At 43.5% G+C, this 14,017-nt stretch overlaps 1 protein-coding gene across 1 annotated transcript in view; it reads left to right on the plus strand.

Annotated features, from left to right (window-relative positions):
• Positions 1 to 14,017, plus strand: part of abca3b (ATP-binding cassette, sub-family A (ABC1), member 3b) — a 32,487-nt gene that overhangs the window by 8,126 nt on the left and 10,344 nt on the right. The window contains exons 5-17 of the mRNA XM_071908418.2: positions 1,639 to 1,804; positions 3,133 to 3,392; positions 3,567 to 3,683; positions 4,266 to 4,386; positions 6,810 to 6,983; positions 7,141 to 7,322; positions 8,669 to 8,815; positions 9,018 to 9,147; positions 9,251 to 9,405; positions 9,966 to 10,121; positions 10,282 to 10,492; positions 11,417 to 11,567; positions 12,335 to 12,433. Coding sequence (XP_071764519.1) covers positions 1,639 to 1,804; positions 3,133 to 3,392; positions 3,567 to 3,683; positions 4,266 to 4,386; positions 6,810 to 6,983; positions 7,141 to 7,322; positions 8,669 to 8,815; positions 9,018 to 9,147; positions 9,251 to 9,405; positions 9,966 to 10,121; positions 10,282 to 10,492; positions 11,417 to 11,567; positions 12,335 to 12,433 — 2,069 coding nt within the window. The remainder of the gene's footprint in view (positions 1 to 1,638; positions 1,805 to 3,132; positions 3,393 to 3,566; positions 3,684 to 4,265; positions 4,387 to 6,809; positions 6,984 to 7,140; positions 7,323 to 8,668; positions 8,816 to 9,017; positions 9,148 to 9,250; positions 9,406 to 9,965; positions 10,122 to 10,281; positions 10,493 to 11,416; positions 11,568 to 12,334; positions 12,434 to 14,017) is intronic.

Below are 14,017 nucleotides of genomic sequence, written 5' to 3' on the forward strand. Positions count from 1 at the left end.
CTCCAGAGATAAGACATACAGTACATTTACAGCATGTGTTACCAGTAACACTGGTTCAGTCACTTTGTACTTCAGCCTCATCCCCTGTTTGTTTACCTCTTGAAAGAAGCTGTTTCTTGACCAGCCAGTAGTGTTGAACAGAAGGAAAAGTCCTGACATGGAATAGACCCAACAAACAAGCTTATGTTTGAGTTTATTATAAAGCACTATGTTATAACAGTATTATATGCTTTTAACAGACAAACTGATGTCCATTCTGAATAGACAAAAAGTAGAATAAAAGTAGAGAGAAAAAAGTAGCTCCTTAATAAAAAAAAAACCTGTAGGACAAGATTGAGGACGGATAGAGAATCCACAGATCCGCAGGTTTCTACAGTGTGATCTCCTGTGGGAATAGCTTTAACTGTGTGTGAGGCTTTAGTCTGGCAGACTTAATAGGTAGACTGCCTTTAGACTGCCTGAAGCCCACTTAGGCTGCAGTTCAAGGTGGAGAGAGACATTCACTCCCACATTTTGGGGTGAATCATCTTCCTATTTATATCCTATTTCCTATTCACTCTAATTCTCTTTCTGTCTGCCGGTCTCTCTCTCTAATTTAAATTCAACCTGTTGTCCCTTAGGGGGAAGTTCTCCTTACATCCAGATGCATAAAAACAAGCATTATAATACATTTGTATAGTAGAACTATGTTTTTTTCCTACCCCATAAGTCATCTTGCGACATCTGAAAATTATTTTGCGACCCCCTGGTGGGTCCCAACCCCCGGGTTGAGAACCACTGCTCTAGACTCTTTTATGATAGCAGTAGTTAGTCTTTCACAGGCAGGCAACGCTTTTCTTCAGTCAAAGCAGAAAGACCAAAGCAAAAAAAATACCTGTGGTGTGTGTTAGGAGACGGTGCATAAGCAGACAGTAATAGAAGTGGAAGTTAGTGTGAATTTTTGCTCTCACTTCACACCTCCTATGGAGTACATTGGGGAAATAAATGAATACATTTAGATTTAGTCATGTACACATATGGTCACAGACAGACAGACAAATAATGTGTAATATGTCCAATTTATTTATTGTAATGTCAAGAAAGCTGCATATTGCAGCTTTAAATTTAATAGCCCAAATATCTAATTATTCTCAGCATAACAGGAAATGCAAATAACTGCATCACTGAACTGCCTATGCATTGTTCTTTGTAATAATAATAATGATGATTAATAAAGGAACAATAATGGAAATAATGAAAGTATGGAAATATTAGACTAAATTTACAACGAATAACAGGAAAAAACTTAGTTTCTGTTATATATGTGTGGGTCTGTTATTAACAAAACATATTAGGCCAAAAATAGCCTATACAGAAATTGATGAATGGAAAAAAACTTGCCAAAACATAGCTCAGTTATTTTCTTCAGTGTATATTGCAAGCTTATTTGTTGCTCAGTTGATTTATTCAGTGTCCAGCTGAAGGAGCCTTGACTGTGAGTGGCACTAGAGCAAATTGAAGCAAACTTGATTGATAGACATTCCCAACGCGTTCCTCACTCACTCGTAAATTCACACCACTCCACCCCTCGTACCGCTTGACTTGTCCAGCTCTGTCCGGGTCTACCGAGTTACAGTTCTCTCCACCTCTCCCGTACAGGTGAGCTACCACCTGCGCTTCACCTACACGCCTCGCAACGCCCCGGCCAGAGAGAAGTCGGAGCTGAACCCCAACAACGACTTGGACTGGCACACGCTCAGCCTCTTTCCCCTCTTCCAACTGCCGGGGCCCAGGGAGCAGCATGACAAGGAGGGGGGCACACCTGGTGAGTCTCTCTCTCTCTCTCTCTCTCTCTCTCTCTCTCTCTCTCTCTCTCTCTCTCTCTCTCTCTCTCTCTCTCTCTCTCTCTCTCTCTCTCTCTCTCTCTCTCTCTCTCTCTCTCTCTTTCTTAATTTGTTTCTTTGTCTTTCTGTTTTTTCTTTTTCTTTCTCTCTCTCTCTCCCTGTCTCTTTCTTAATTTGTTTCTTTGTCTTTCTGTTTTTTCTTTTTCTTTCTCTCTCTCTCTCCCTGTCTCTTTCTTTCTTTCTTTCTCTCTCTTAATTTGTTTCTTTGTCTTTCTTTCTGTTTTTCTTTTTCTTTCTCTCTCTGTGTGTCTCTCTCTCTCTCTCTCACACACACACGCGCGCACACACACACACACACACACACACACACATACACAGAACCAAACCAAACTCTGAGGTCTGTGCTTTGTGCTCTGAGGATACAGCACAACCTTGAGAGGGCCTGGCTCGCTCATCCAAAAGGAAGTCTTAAATAATCTTTAAAAACTTAGCAGCTCTATCAAGATACATTCAAATGAGCATTAGTTCCGCAAAAAGCCCAATGCCACTGACACCCTTGATTTATTTCCTGCTTAAAAAGAGATTATGATTGACGTAAAGTGCTTAATTTCCACAGTCTCTGGAGCAAGAGCCCTCTCCTCAGGCTGTGTTCCCATGGCAACCATGGCCCTGGACAGCTTTGGCATGATCAGTGTTATCTAGCCTTGGCACCTTCAGGATACATCTTGCCCTGGCATCATCTGTGGGTTGAGGCATCAGGCGCTGTTCATGAGGCATCAGATGCTCTTAACTTGATATCCACACATGTCCCTGTTTGGAAGTGGTGTGCTTCATCATGTCTTAATGATGCACTGATAATGAATGGGGGGGAATTTGAGGAAAAGAGACTGTGTGTTCTGCTGGACTACAGCTGGCCCAGACCTTTTTTCATAATAAGTTTCTATGTTGAGTATAACTAATGGGAGGAAGTGGCGTACTCCAAAAGATGAAGTCATTCCAGCTCAATATAATAGAGCTGACAAGCTTTTAGAGCCACATGAATATGGATTCACAACCCCCACATGCATAAGGACTCACTGTACTGCAACTCCACTTTTGTTCCGCAAGGCCTCTTATCCATTCAGCGTTTCAGCACCAGATTATGCTAAGCTTAACTTTTAGAGCGAAGTTGGAAGGACTTGACCCTCTGGAAGAAGTCACTTTGAAAGCGGGTGGTGTGCCATGAGTCATGTCTTGGATCTAGGTCAGTGCAAATATAATGGTGTTATTACATATCCTGCTCTCTCTCTCTCTGTCTGTGTCTCTCAAGGTTATTTCCGAGAGGGCTTCCTGGCGGTGCAGCATGCGGTGGACAAAGCCATCATGCGCTCCTACGACAGAACCGCCGCTGCCTCTCTGTTGGCCCAGACCAGGGTGGTCCTGTCTCGGTTTCCGTACCCAGCCTTTATCTACGACGTCTTTATCTTGGCCATTCAGAACCAGCTGCCCCTAGTACTGGTGCTCAGTTTCACCTATACCTCCCTCAATATAGTCCGAGCCGTGGTGCAGGAAAAGGAGAGGAAGCTCAAGGTGTGTTTTGTGTGTGTGTGTGTGTGTGTGTGTGTGTGTGTGTGTGTGTGTGTGTGTGTGTGTGTGTGTGTGTGTGTGTGTGTGTGTGTGTGTGCGTCTGTGTCTTTATCTGGTTGGTTGTCCTTGGTTAGTGCTGAAATTAGCAATCCCTCTATCTGTTTGTCTGCATCTCAGGAGTACATGCGGATGATGGGTCTCAGCAACTGGCTCCACTGGAGCGCCTGGTTCCTCATGTTCTTCCTCTTCCTCTCCATCTCAGTCTTCTTTGTCACTCTGCTCATCTGCATCCAGGTGAGTCTATGATACAAATCCTTGTCATTCAACCCACATTCCAGCCCAGCTTTGCCTCTGCCAAGTATTCTATCAGATTTCTAGATAACTGGAAGGGACTGCAGTATCAACAATAGTATTTATACCTGTCCCTGCACGTATTCATTTATTGTACCAATATCTGGCTTAGCTGTAGCTCTCATTACAGCACTACATATGACTTAATGAAGGAATAAGCCACGAGAGGCAGTGCTTTACAATGATTTTAGAAGTTAGGCATGATGTGAAGCCGACTAGCCCTCTTAGCTGTTGTAAAATCACTGTAAAGCAAGGCATCAAATAGCTTATTGCTTCTGGAAAACGCCGTTAGCAAGAATACATGTGTTCAATGAATATTTTATTTTTAATGATAATAGTTGAATAATAAGAATGTAATATTTAACTTTTGCCAAGCGGTATGGTTCTTGATCAGTAGCTAAACAACATGGTTGCTAAGTGACACGTAAAGGCAAGGATGAGAGGTGATATTTGGTTTACATCGGCTTTGAATGTGTCTCAGCCGCTCAGAACTGAGGACTATCCGTTTTATAACTGTTATTTTAGGTGAGCCCTAAGGGAGCGGTGCTGACCTACAGTGACCCCACCTTGGTCTTTGTCTTCCTGCTTGTCTTCACTGTGGCCACCATCAACTTCAGCTTCATGATCAGTGCCTTCTTCTCTCGAGGTGTGTGTGCGTATATATATGTGTGTGTGTATATGTGCATGTTTGTTCTGTCCACTCTTTTTAAATCATAATTGTGTCTCATTTTTTACTGTCAGACCACTTTTTAGAGCTCGTTGCTTTGTTTGTGTGTATGTGTGTGTTTCAGATGCCCTTTATATTCTCTCCTGATCCATTTTCTGCTAGCTGAAATATGTTCCATTGTGTGTGTCTTGTTAGATGTAGGTCAAAGTATTTTGTTCGCCATTGTCTGTTTGCCTTGCCTCTCTGAGGTGGTGTAAAGCTTAAAAACAACAATAACAAGGCCCCTCAGCCATAAAAGGCTGTTTCAAAAGCAATGAAAGATCTGCACAGACTCACATAACACATCATAAACCACAAAGAATAAGGAGATCTAGCAAGACTAGATGCGCTCTAATACTGACTGGACAAGGCTATATAGATGCATGAAGACTATACTACTACATAATCGGTATTGATCTAGTATGAGATGGTAAATGTTATCCTTAAACTTGGTGTTGTTGCATGGTGCCATTTTTTTTTGTAGTTTAAAGAAAGATCGTTTTTTGTTCCCTTTAAAAGTTAGCATGTCGACTTTTTTGCATTGTATAGTTATGAGCTTTTTCTGTCTTCAGTCATCTGAAACTAAGGCACCCACCTGTACTATGCAAATTATAGCAAACCACGTAAATCCTATCACTCTCCTCTCCTGTTTTCCTGTTCTCTCTGCCTCTTTGTTCTCTCACTCCTTCAGAGCTTTTCATTCAAACCAGCGTCTACCCCCTCCAACTTTCCAAGAAAGCAGCTCAGATTGCAAATGCTTGTCGATCTGAGCCGATCTTCAGCTATATTAGGATGCAGTGATGGCGGTGATCAGCTAGCCTTGTAGCCTTTTGTCCACAGGGCCTGAGTAGGAAGAGAAAAGAGACGAGAGAGCCCCCGTTTTGTTGGAGGTGTTGAATAGCTCTCGCTCAATCATATTGTGCTTCTGCCCTCAGACTAAGATATCTGCTCCATCTGTCACCTGCTTAGACAGTTTCTCTTCTCTGCTTTGACATAACGAGGCAGAGTAACCCAGATCTCATTTTTCTCTCTCTTTTTACTTCTCCTCCTCTTACTTTCTTTCTGCAACTGTCTTCCCCCAGCCTGGCCTCTCTTTGGTCCTGAATGAGTCTTGTCCCATTGTAACATGTGACAGCATGACTAAAGTAATTAAAATAGAGAGTTAGGGGCTGCGTTTATAGATATTAAACTTATTAAAGCTTTAGAAGATATTTAACTAATTTAAGCTCCCGCTATCCCCAAAGAAACTACCTCATTATGTTGTTTTCTCTTTGACATTGTACATCAATAATTAAGTGAACTTGCCAAAACACATGGACCAAAATATTATGCCCCCCAACTAGGCTTAAGGGTCTTGCTGCCTTATAAATGATGACTTGTAGAGGCAAGAAGAAAGGGGTGGAGATGAGGGGCTTTAACAGAAATTAGGCCAAACCAAGAGTAATAGTAATAATAATAATAACCTTTTATTTGTATAGCACCTTTCATACGCAACATGCAGCTCAAAGTGCTTTTTCATCAATAGAATAAAAGTAGACACCAGCCTCAGTGTCCTCAGTACCCGAGTCTGCCATGTTCGAACGACGACAGGCTGTTTTTCTCTCCTGGCCGTCCTTGTGTGAGCAGCTGTCTAGATAGGTCAAAACGTACAGCACTGGTGCTTGGCCTCTCTAGTTATTATCACTCACAAAGACTTCCTTTTCTTTCTCCCACCCACGCCTGCGCTTTTCAGGAATAGATAATGGTACTTAATCAATGCATGTTCCATTCAGGCCCAAAATGGCACATTGTCAGCCACAAGTGCTCTTCAGAGAGGCCTTGTCATTCTCCTCAGAAATGGAAGCAAAAATAGTCTTTCAATCTTTTGATCCACAATGCTCTTCTTTCTTCCCCCCTTTCTCCTCCCTCTCTCATTGCTGTCTTCCTTTATTTGAAAAGCACATACAGACTTGCTCAGTCAGTTAGGGAGATGGATTTTACTGCAAACGTAGTTCACTTAACATGTTAATTTACACCTGTTAGCTCTATTGACTGGCTGTATTACTGTGTGTGTGTGTGTGTGTGTGTGTGTGTGTGTGTGTGTGTGTGTGTGTGTGTGTGTATATGTATATATATATATATATATATATATATATATATATATATATATATATATATATATATATATATATATATATATATAGTATATATACAGGAGCAAGTGACAGGAGCTGCAATTGCTTGGTGCAGTTCAGCGTTCATTCATTATCAAACCTCAGAAGATTTAAAGCTACATGAGCCTGTCTTCTGCTTTGGTATCCAGGTGATGATAGAATTGGAAATTGGACTCCTCCCCTCATTCTCACTGTTATGTCTGTCTCTAGCCAATGTGGCGGCGGCAGCGGGCGGCTTCATCTATTTCCTGAGCTACCTGCCTTACTTGTTCCTGTGGCCACGCTACGACTTGCTGAGCCATGCCCAGAAGGTGTCAGCCTGCCTTATCTCCAACGTGGCCATGGCCATGGGAGCTCAGCTCATAGGAATGTTCGAAGGCAAAGGTGAGACATGCCCATGGTGGACTTAACATAAAGTGGTATCGAAACAGGTACAGATAAACATCCACAGTCCCTAATTTATAGACTGGATGGCCATATTTAGAGGTCAGGTTATCTTTTCATCTGTTTCATCTCTCGCTTCGTCCCTCTCCTCCTGCAGGTACGGGGATCCAGTGGTCTAACTTGTTTGACTCTGTGACGGTGGACGATGACTTCTCCCTGGCCCAGGTGCTGGGCTTGCTGCTGTTGGACGCCCTGCTCTACGGGCTGGTTGCCTGGTACATGGAGGCCGTTTTCCCCGGGGAGTATGGAGTACCGCTGCCGTACTACTTCTTCATACTGGTAGGCTTCAAATCCGAGCCGTTGCACGCGCACAAACAGGCAGGCTCACTGACACTCACTCAGCCACTCGTGCACTCATTCACCTAAGTAAGCAATATGATGCATTTCTGATGACTTCCAAGATGCAATGGGATTTCCACTGAAGAAAAAACACCATTTTAACCATTACAACAGTGGCTTTGACTCCTGTCTGGCCGCCTGTGCGGGTCAAAGTAGCATGAGCTGAAGAGTGCCGAGCAGTATCGGTTCGTTTATTATCAGGAAGCAGCCTTTGTGTTGGAGCAGTGAAAGTGGCTCTGATACGGTGACAGCGGGGAGGACTGAAAACCTGAGGTTATGACACATCGGCCAGAGGAAGTCTCGGGCTAGAAAGACAGGAAGCCTCCGAGTCTCTCCAGCCAAGACAAATGAGGCTTACCTTGATAACAACTACACACGCTCACGAAAGGACGAGCGTTCACACACACACATCATAAACACACGCTAACCCATTTCCCGGCAGTCAGACAGGAATTCCAGAGACTGCCAGCAGGGTGTGGATGAGTTGCAGACGCACTCCCCTGTATGCCCATTGTGTGTGTGTGGGTGTGAGAGATTGTTTCTATGGCGTCACATTGGAGTGCAGAGCGTGGTTCCTAAGAAGTTTGTCAGGAGGGAGGTTTGGTCAGGAAACAGTCCCCACCGGTCTGACGTTCTGTGAATGTCCCCCTCTGGCCATTTATCCTCTCACAGACTATATCTTCAATGCCTCCATTATATAAGGTTTTGTTGTAAGGACATCAATGTATTCCTCAGCATCCTTTGTCGCATCCTGTAATATGCTCGTCTGTTTGATGAGGATGTGAGCAGTATACAATGTGTGCAATATGCAGTATAATTTTTGACCTTTACACTGTGTCATGGATGCAAGCTGCTGCAAGTTTTGAACATAACATCATTAATTTCCCTTTGACAGATGAGGAAGCAGACGATATTGTTTTTCTGAATAACTCAATTACCATTACCACACACGAACATGCTCGTAGATTCGGTTCAGCAGCATTAGATCAAGTTTGAGTAAATGCTACTATTGCTGCATGGTGCTGACTTGATCTCACTGCCATTTGGGGTGGAATAAATTCTACCAGGGCTCTGATGACTAGCGTTTAATGAGCGTTTAATGAACCTGTCAGTATGGTTTATTAAAATGTATGTTTCACACTCTCATGTTCCAAGTTGTCCAACAGGTTCACTGACATTTATGGTACAGATTACCTTGTTTTTTGCTCTGACTCACTCACAGCCATTATTTCACCCCGCTCCCTCCATCCATCCCTCCCTATTTCTCTCTATCCCTGTATCTCCAGCCTTCCTACTGGTGCAGCAGCCCTCGCATGGCCCTGGTGAATGAGAAGGAGGAAGAGGAAGATGCAGAAAAGGCTCTGAAGGGAGAGTTTATAGAGGAGGAGCCAGCTGGACTAGTCTCCGGGGTCAAGATCAAGCACCTAGCTAAGGTGAGCAGTGCAATGTCCCCTTCCTTTAATCACAAAAAAAGGGCACAGATGGTGCAGGCTGCCAAAAAACAGGCAATTAACGATTAGACGGCTATTAAATATTCCAGCTGGTTTCCAGCGGGTGAATAAGCAACAAGGTTAATCTGCCCCCATACCTGTTTGAAGTTGGATATAAATTGTTTTGGTTATGTTCCCCTGGCAGGAATTCAAAGTGGGCAACAAGACACGGCAGGCTGTGCGAGATCTGACGGTGAACATGTTTGAAGGACAGATCACTGTGCTGCTGGGACACAACGGGGCTGGGAAGACCACAACACTGTCCATGCTGACAGGTGACTGGCTAAAACATTCTCTCTCACACACACACACTCAAGCATACACACCACCTAAGTGCTATATTATGCCTCTTTAACCCACTCCGTCCTTGTTGTCCAGGTCTGTTCCCCCCCACCAGTGGCCGGGCCTATATCAACGGTTACGACATCTGTCAGGACATGGCTCTGATCCGACGCAGCCTGGGACTCTGTCCTCAGCATGACGTACTGTTTGACAACCTTACTGTCAGAGAGCACCTGCTCTTCTACGCACAGGTACACACACACACACACACACACACACACACATACACACACACACACACATACATACATACATACATACATAGCCTCCTCACATGAATCTTTCCATTCACTCTAATGTGCTCATTAGTCTCTCTCTCGCTAGTTGTTTTTCACCTGTTTCTATTTATGCAACCCATTCCTTTAGGCTGTGGTCTTTGTGTTTGTGCTGATTTAGACAAAAAAAAAAGGTGCACTTTGTTTCCATGATATTAATTTGTTTCCATAACTACTGCTAGCTGCAGTAGTACTGTAAACTGTAAGAGACTTACCAGAAATTTGCATAACACAGCCAATGTCTCCCCATAATGGTTCTCTATGATGAGAGTAACAACTACTACTGAGTTTTCTACAAGTACTTTTTCAATTTTTCTTCTGGTTGTTGTTGTTATCTGTCAGTTGCCTACATGAAACCCCGCCTTCTCTTCATTGTGATCGGTGGGCTCACAAAAAAAAGAGATCAGCGTTATGTGGGAACATGACCTATTCTCTACTTAATCTGTTGATCTCCTTTCCTCCCTCCCTGTGTCCAGCTGAAAGGCTATCCCAGAGACAGAATTCCGGCTGAAGTGGACCGGATCATCCGCATCCTGAACCTTGAGGACAAGCGTCACGCCCGCTCCAAGACCCTCTCCGGTGGCATGAAGAGAAAACTCTCTATCGGCATTGCTCTCATCGGAGACTCCAAGGTTAGGAATATGTTAATTTCATGCCGAGACACAATCATCAGAATCACTGTTTTTGTATAAATCCTCTAACATTACTCGCATTTTTCTCCCATTCCTCTCATCCCATCCTTCCATCCCTTCTTCCATTTAACCATCTCACTTCTTTTCCCCTCTTTTCCAGGTGGTGATGTTGGATGAGCCCACATCGGGTATGGACCCGTCGGCACGGCGCGCCACCTGGGACCTTCTGCAGGGGGAGAAGCGCGGCCGCACCATCCTGCTCACCACACACTTTATGGATGAGGCGGACCTGCTTGGCGACCGCATCGCCATCATGGCAGGGGGGGAGCTGCAGTGCTGCGGGTCACCCCTCTTCCTGAAGAACAAATACGGTGAGTGACGGCGTGAAGAGTGAAGTGGAGAACACCTGAAGGAGGGGCAGAAAGTCGTGATGACTAGAGGGAAATGGAGGTGGAGAGTGTTCTTTCAAGTGTGAGCTACTGAGAGGAGAGAAGGGTGACGCAGACGCATAAGAGCCGTTTTAGAAGAGAGGAGAGGGAATGAAGAGGTGTCTGTGTCAGAATGGTCAAATTCTATGCTATTTAAAAGACAATGATCCTTTTGTAGAAGCACGATTATGGTAAAAATGATAACCCTGATCTGTGATCACGATGATTAATCACGATTATTTGTCTGTTTTAGGAAACAAAATAATTTTATTAAACTTTTGCATCTTAACCTTTGCACCTTATATATTTTCACTCTTGCTGTCTTACTCTGATTGCAGTCTTTATCTACAAAATTCAAACAATAAATAATTAGTCCTTTCTTACTTTGCGGCGTAGCTACAACCCTAAGGCACAGAGTCTGTACTTGTTTGTCATCTGGTTTGAAACCAAAATATTTCCAAATGAAAGACTAGGACCCACTTTTAGGAACCAAAACAACATTTCCACGTTTAGACTCGTGAGTTTCCTCTCTGACGTTGTGCCGATCCATTGTTTTCCACTTTGCTCATTGCTATGTTTTTCAAGAGGTCTATGTAAGGTTTCTCTCTTTCTTTCCCATCGGAGCTGCACTTCCCCATCTTAACTTTTGTTTTGGTCACATGGGTGCATGTTGCGCTTTCGAATGTGATTGGTCACGTGTATTGGAAGCACTTCATATACTGTACCTGGACTTTAAGGGGAATTGAAAACACAACAGACACTCCAACATGACCGAATTACATGATTATTAATCATGGAAACATAAAATCGCGATACACATTTATCTATGATTAATTGTGCAACCCTATCCTTTCCACTGCCCACCAGGTGCTGGCTACCACATGGTGATAGTGAAGGATGCTCTGTGTAACGTGTCGGAGATCACACGCCTCGTCCACATGTACGTTCCCAACGCCACACTGGAGAGCAGCGCAGGGGCCGAGCTCTCTTACATCTTGCCCAAGGAAAGCACCAGCAGGTGAGGCGCTCAAGTCTTTGTTCGTGTGTACAGCACGCACAATAACACATTCATAATTATTAAGTGGCAGGGTGGCCTAGTGGTCTGTAGCTGATCCTGACCTCTGACCTCCCTGGAAGGGGGCAAGAGAAGAGAGAATTTCCATACAGGGATCAGTGAAGTATCACACACACATATCATCATGAACAACAGATTTCCAAACCTACACACACTTGAATAAGTACATGGACAGATTGTCGGATTGACGGAGAAAGGTCCAAACCCTGGAGCAATACAGAGTTCCATCTCTGAATGTTTCTAATTAACACTTCTCTGTATCCCAGAATGTGTTAGAGTTGGTGATATGTCTGAGGCAGACTGCACATGTATCAACAAGTCCTGCTGTTACGGGAAAACTGGAATCAATGCCTCTCTCCCTGCTTCAGTCTTCAGTCACCTCTCTCTCTCTGTCACACTCTGTCACTCTCTCCCCCCTTGCCTCGTTTTATGTTCTCTTATTTCCTGAAAATCAATATTCCCCCCCCCCCCCCACCAATGACACTTTGATTTCACAATGGCACATATTGCTGTTACTGTGATTTAAGTCCAAGCAGGATCCAAAGATATAAATATTATTATGGATTATTTTATTTTAAAAGATGGTGATACTGAGTGAAATTTTGTGGCTTTATATTCGCCTAACGTTGATACTAAGCGATAACATTTAATCCACTGTGAGGCGGTGTGTAATGTGTTTTCCTGATGTACTTTGTTTTGTTTGCTGTCAGGTTTGAGCTGCTGTTTGCTGAGCTGGAGATGAACAGAGACGAGCTGGGCATCGCCAGCTATGGAGCTTCAGTAACCACTATGGAGGAGGTCTTCCTCAGGTAGTGTGACACAGACTGTCAAGAGAAATAGGCATGTGTGGATGTGGCAATCCATCTAACTCTCCATATCAGTGGAATTTGGGTTCCTGATACCAACTCTTCTGTTGTAAATCAAATGAACAGGTTGATGCTTTTTTAGCTCATTTGCACCCATGCAGCAGTTTTATTTGGTGGAGAAATGGGGATCATTGGGATGTACAGGAGAGATATTGTAATGCAAGAGAAAAGTGAGTTCCAAACATATTTTGAGTTTGAAACATCTTTTATTGTAATTCTGAAATCGTAAATCCATTTTGCAGTGGATGGAGCATAAAGACCAAATTGAAGCCCAGTGTAACTGGAACAAGTTTCAGTTCTGTTCACATATACAAACAGGCACTGTTGCAGACACAGTCGTCTTCCCTTACTTACTCTCACATCTCAATCCCAGCTGCCTGCTGCTTACCAAGCAGTTATTTCTGCATCTCTGTGGACTGGGTATGTGTATCTGTGTCCATTAGTGTGGTTCCACTGGAGGCAGCTAACACTGCATGCAACTTTAGCTAGGATGTGTCTATGACGTTGTACTTAGTACTGCCAGAAATATCTGTCTCTCAGTGTGCTTTAACCATATGTTTATACACCAAACCTCACATGTCACATCAAGAATGGCTGCTGTTACATCATTTAGTGTTCTAGTCCCCTTTTGGTTAGTTATTTATAGCCAACTACAACAACTTTTATAGGTAGGTCTAAACAAAGCTTCTATTCAGCCTCTGGTGAAGGCCTTCCTCCATCATCATTAATACCAAACTAGATTTAATGGTCTTTTTCAAAGGTCTAAAACAGCTGATGACCTAAGAGAGTGCTATCTTGATTGTCTCGATTATGCTCGATTTTGTCATTGTTGAGCTGTCATACTAACAGTTTAGGAAAATGGCCTTAATCCTATTCTGAGTGGCAGTTGCTGCACTTTTTAACATTTTTGTTATTGAATTCCGAGGGTCGTAGGGGTAACTGGGACAGATTGATGCTCTCACAGATGGATGTAACTATTCTTTGTGAGTCACTGACAGACTAGCTCTGTATCTGGCGAGATAAAGGCGTCTAATGAGGATGGAACTGCCCTCCTGGGCAGGTGTCTTGTTTGGACAGCTCTATTGATAATGGAATTGTAAGGCCCAGAAATAGCTGTAGTTGTATAAGCACTTCTGCCTTTCGTTGTCCTGGAGAGCTGTTGAAAGCGAAAGACGATTGGAGAGGAGAGATGGATTTAGACAACATGCGACTCCCCTCACACAAAAGAACTAGGTTCTAACTGTCAGATGTAGTTTTCGTGTTTGCTTGTAAAATGCACATTCTCCTGGGAGTTATACCAGTCTAGAGTCAAATCTACACTTATATAGGGGCAAATCTCTCAAACATTACGTGTTTGCTGCAGCCTTGCATGAGCCTGAAACCAGAAGCAATGAGTACCCTTTCTTGTGGCTACAAAATAAGGTGGTGTAAGTTAGAGAAGTGTTTCAAGATTCTGTTACCTGAAATTCATCAGGTAATGTTTCCAAAACACAGGTTCTATTCTCAAAAACAGGACCTGCTTGTACG

Source organism: Centroberyx gerrardi, chromosome 7 (genome assembly GCF_048128805.1).
Source record: "Centroberyx gerrardi isolate f3 chromosome 7, fCenGer3.hap1.cur.20231027, whole genome shotgun sequence".
NCBI classification, from domain to species: Eukaryota; Metazoa; Chordata; class Actinopteri; order Beryciformes; family Berycidae; genus Centroberyx; species Centroberyx gerrardi.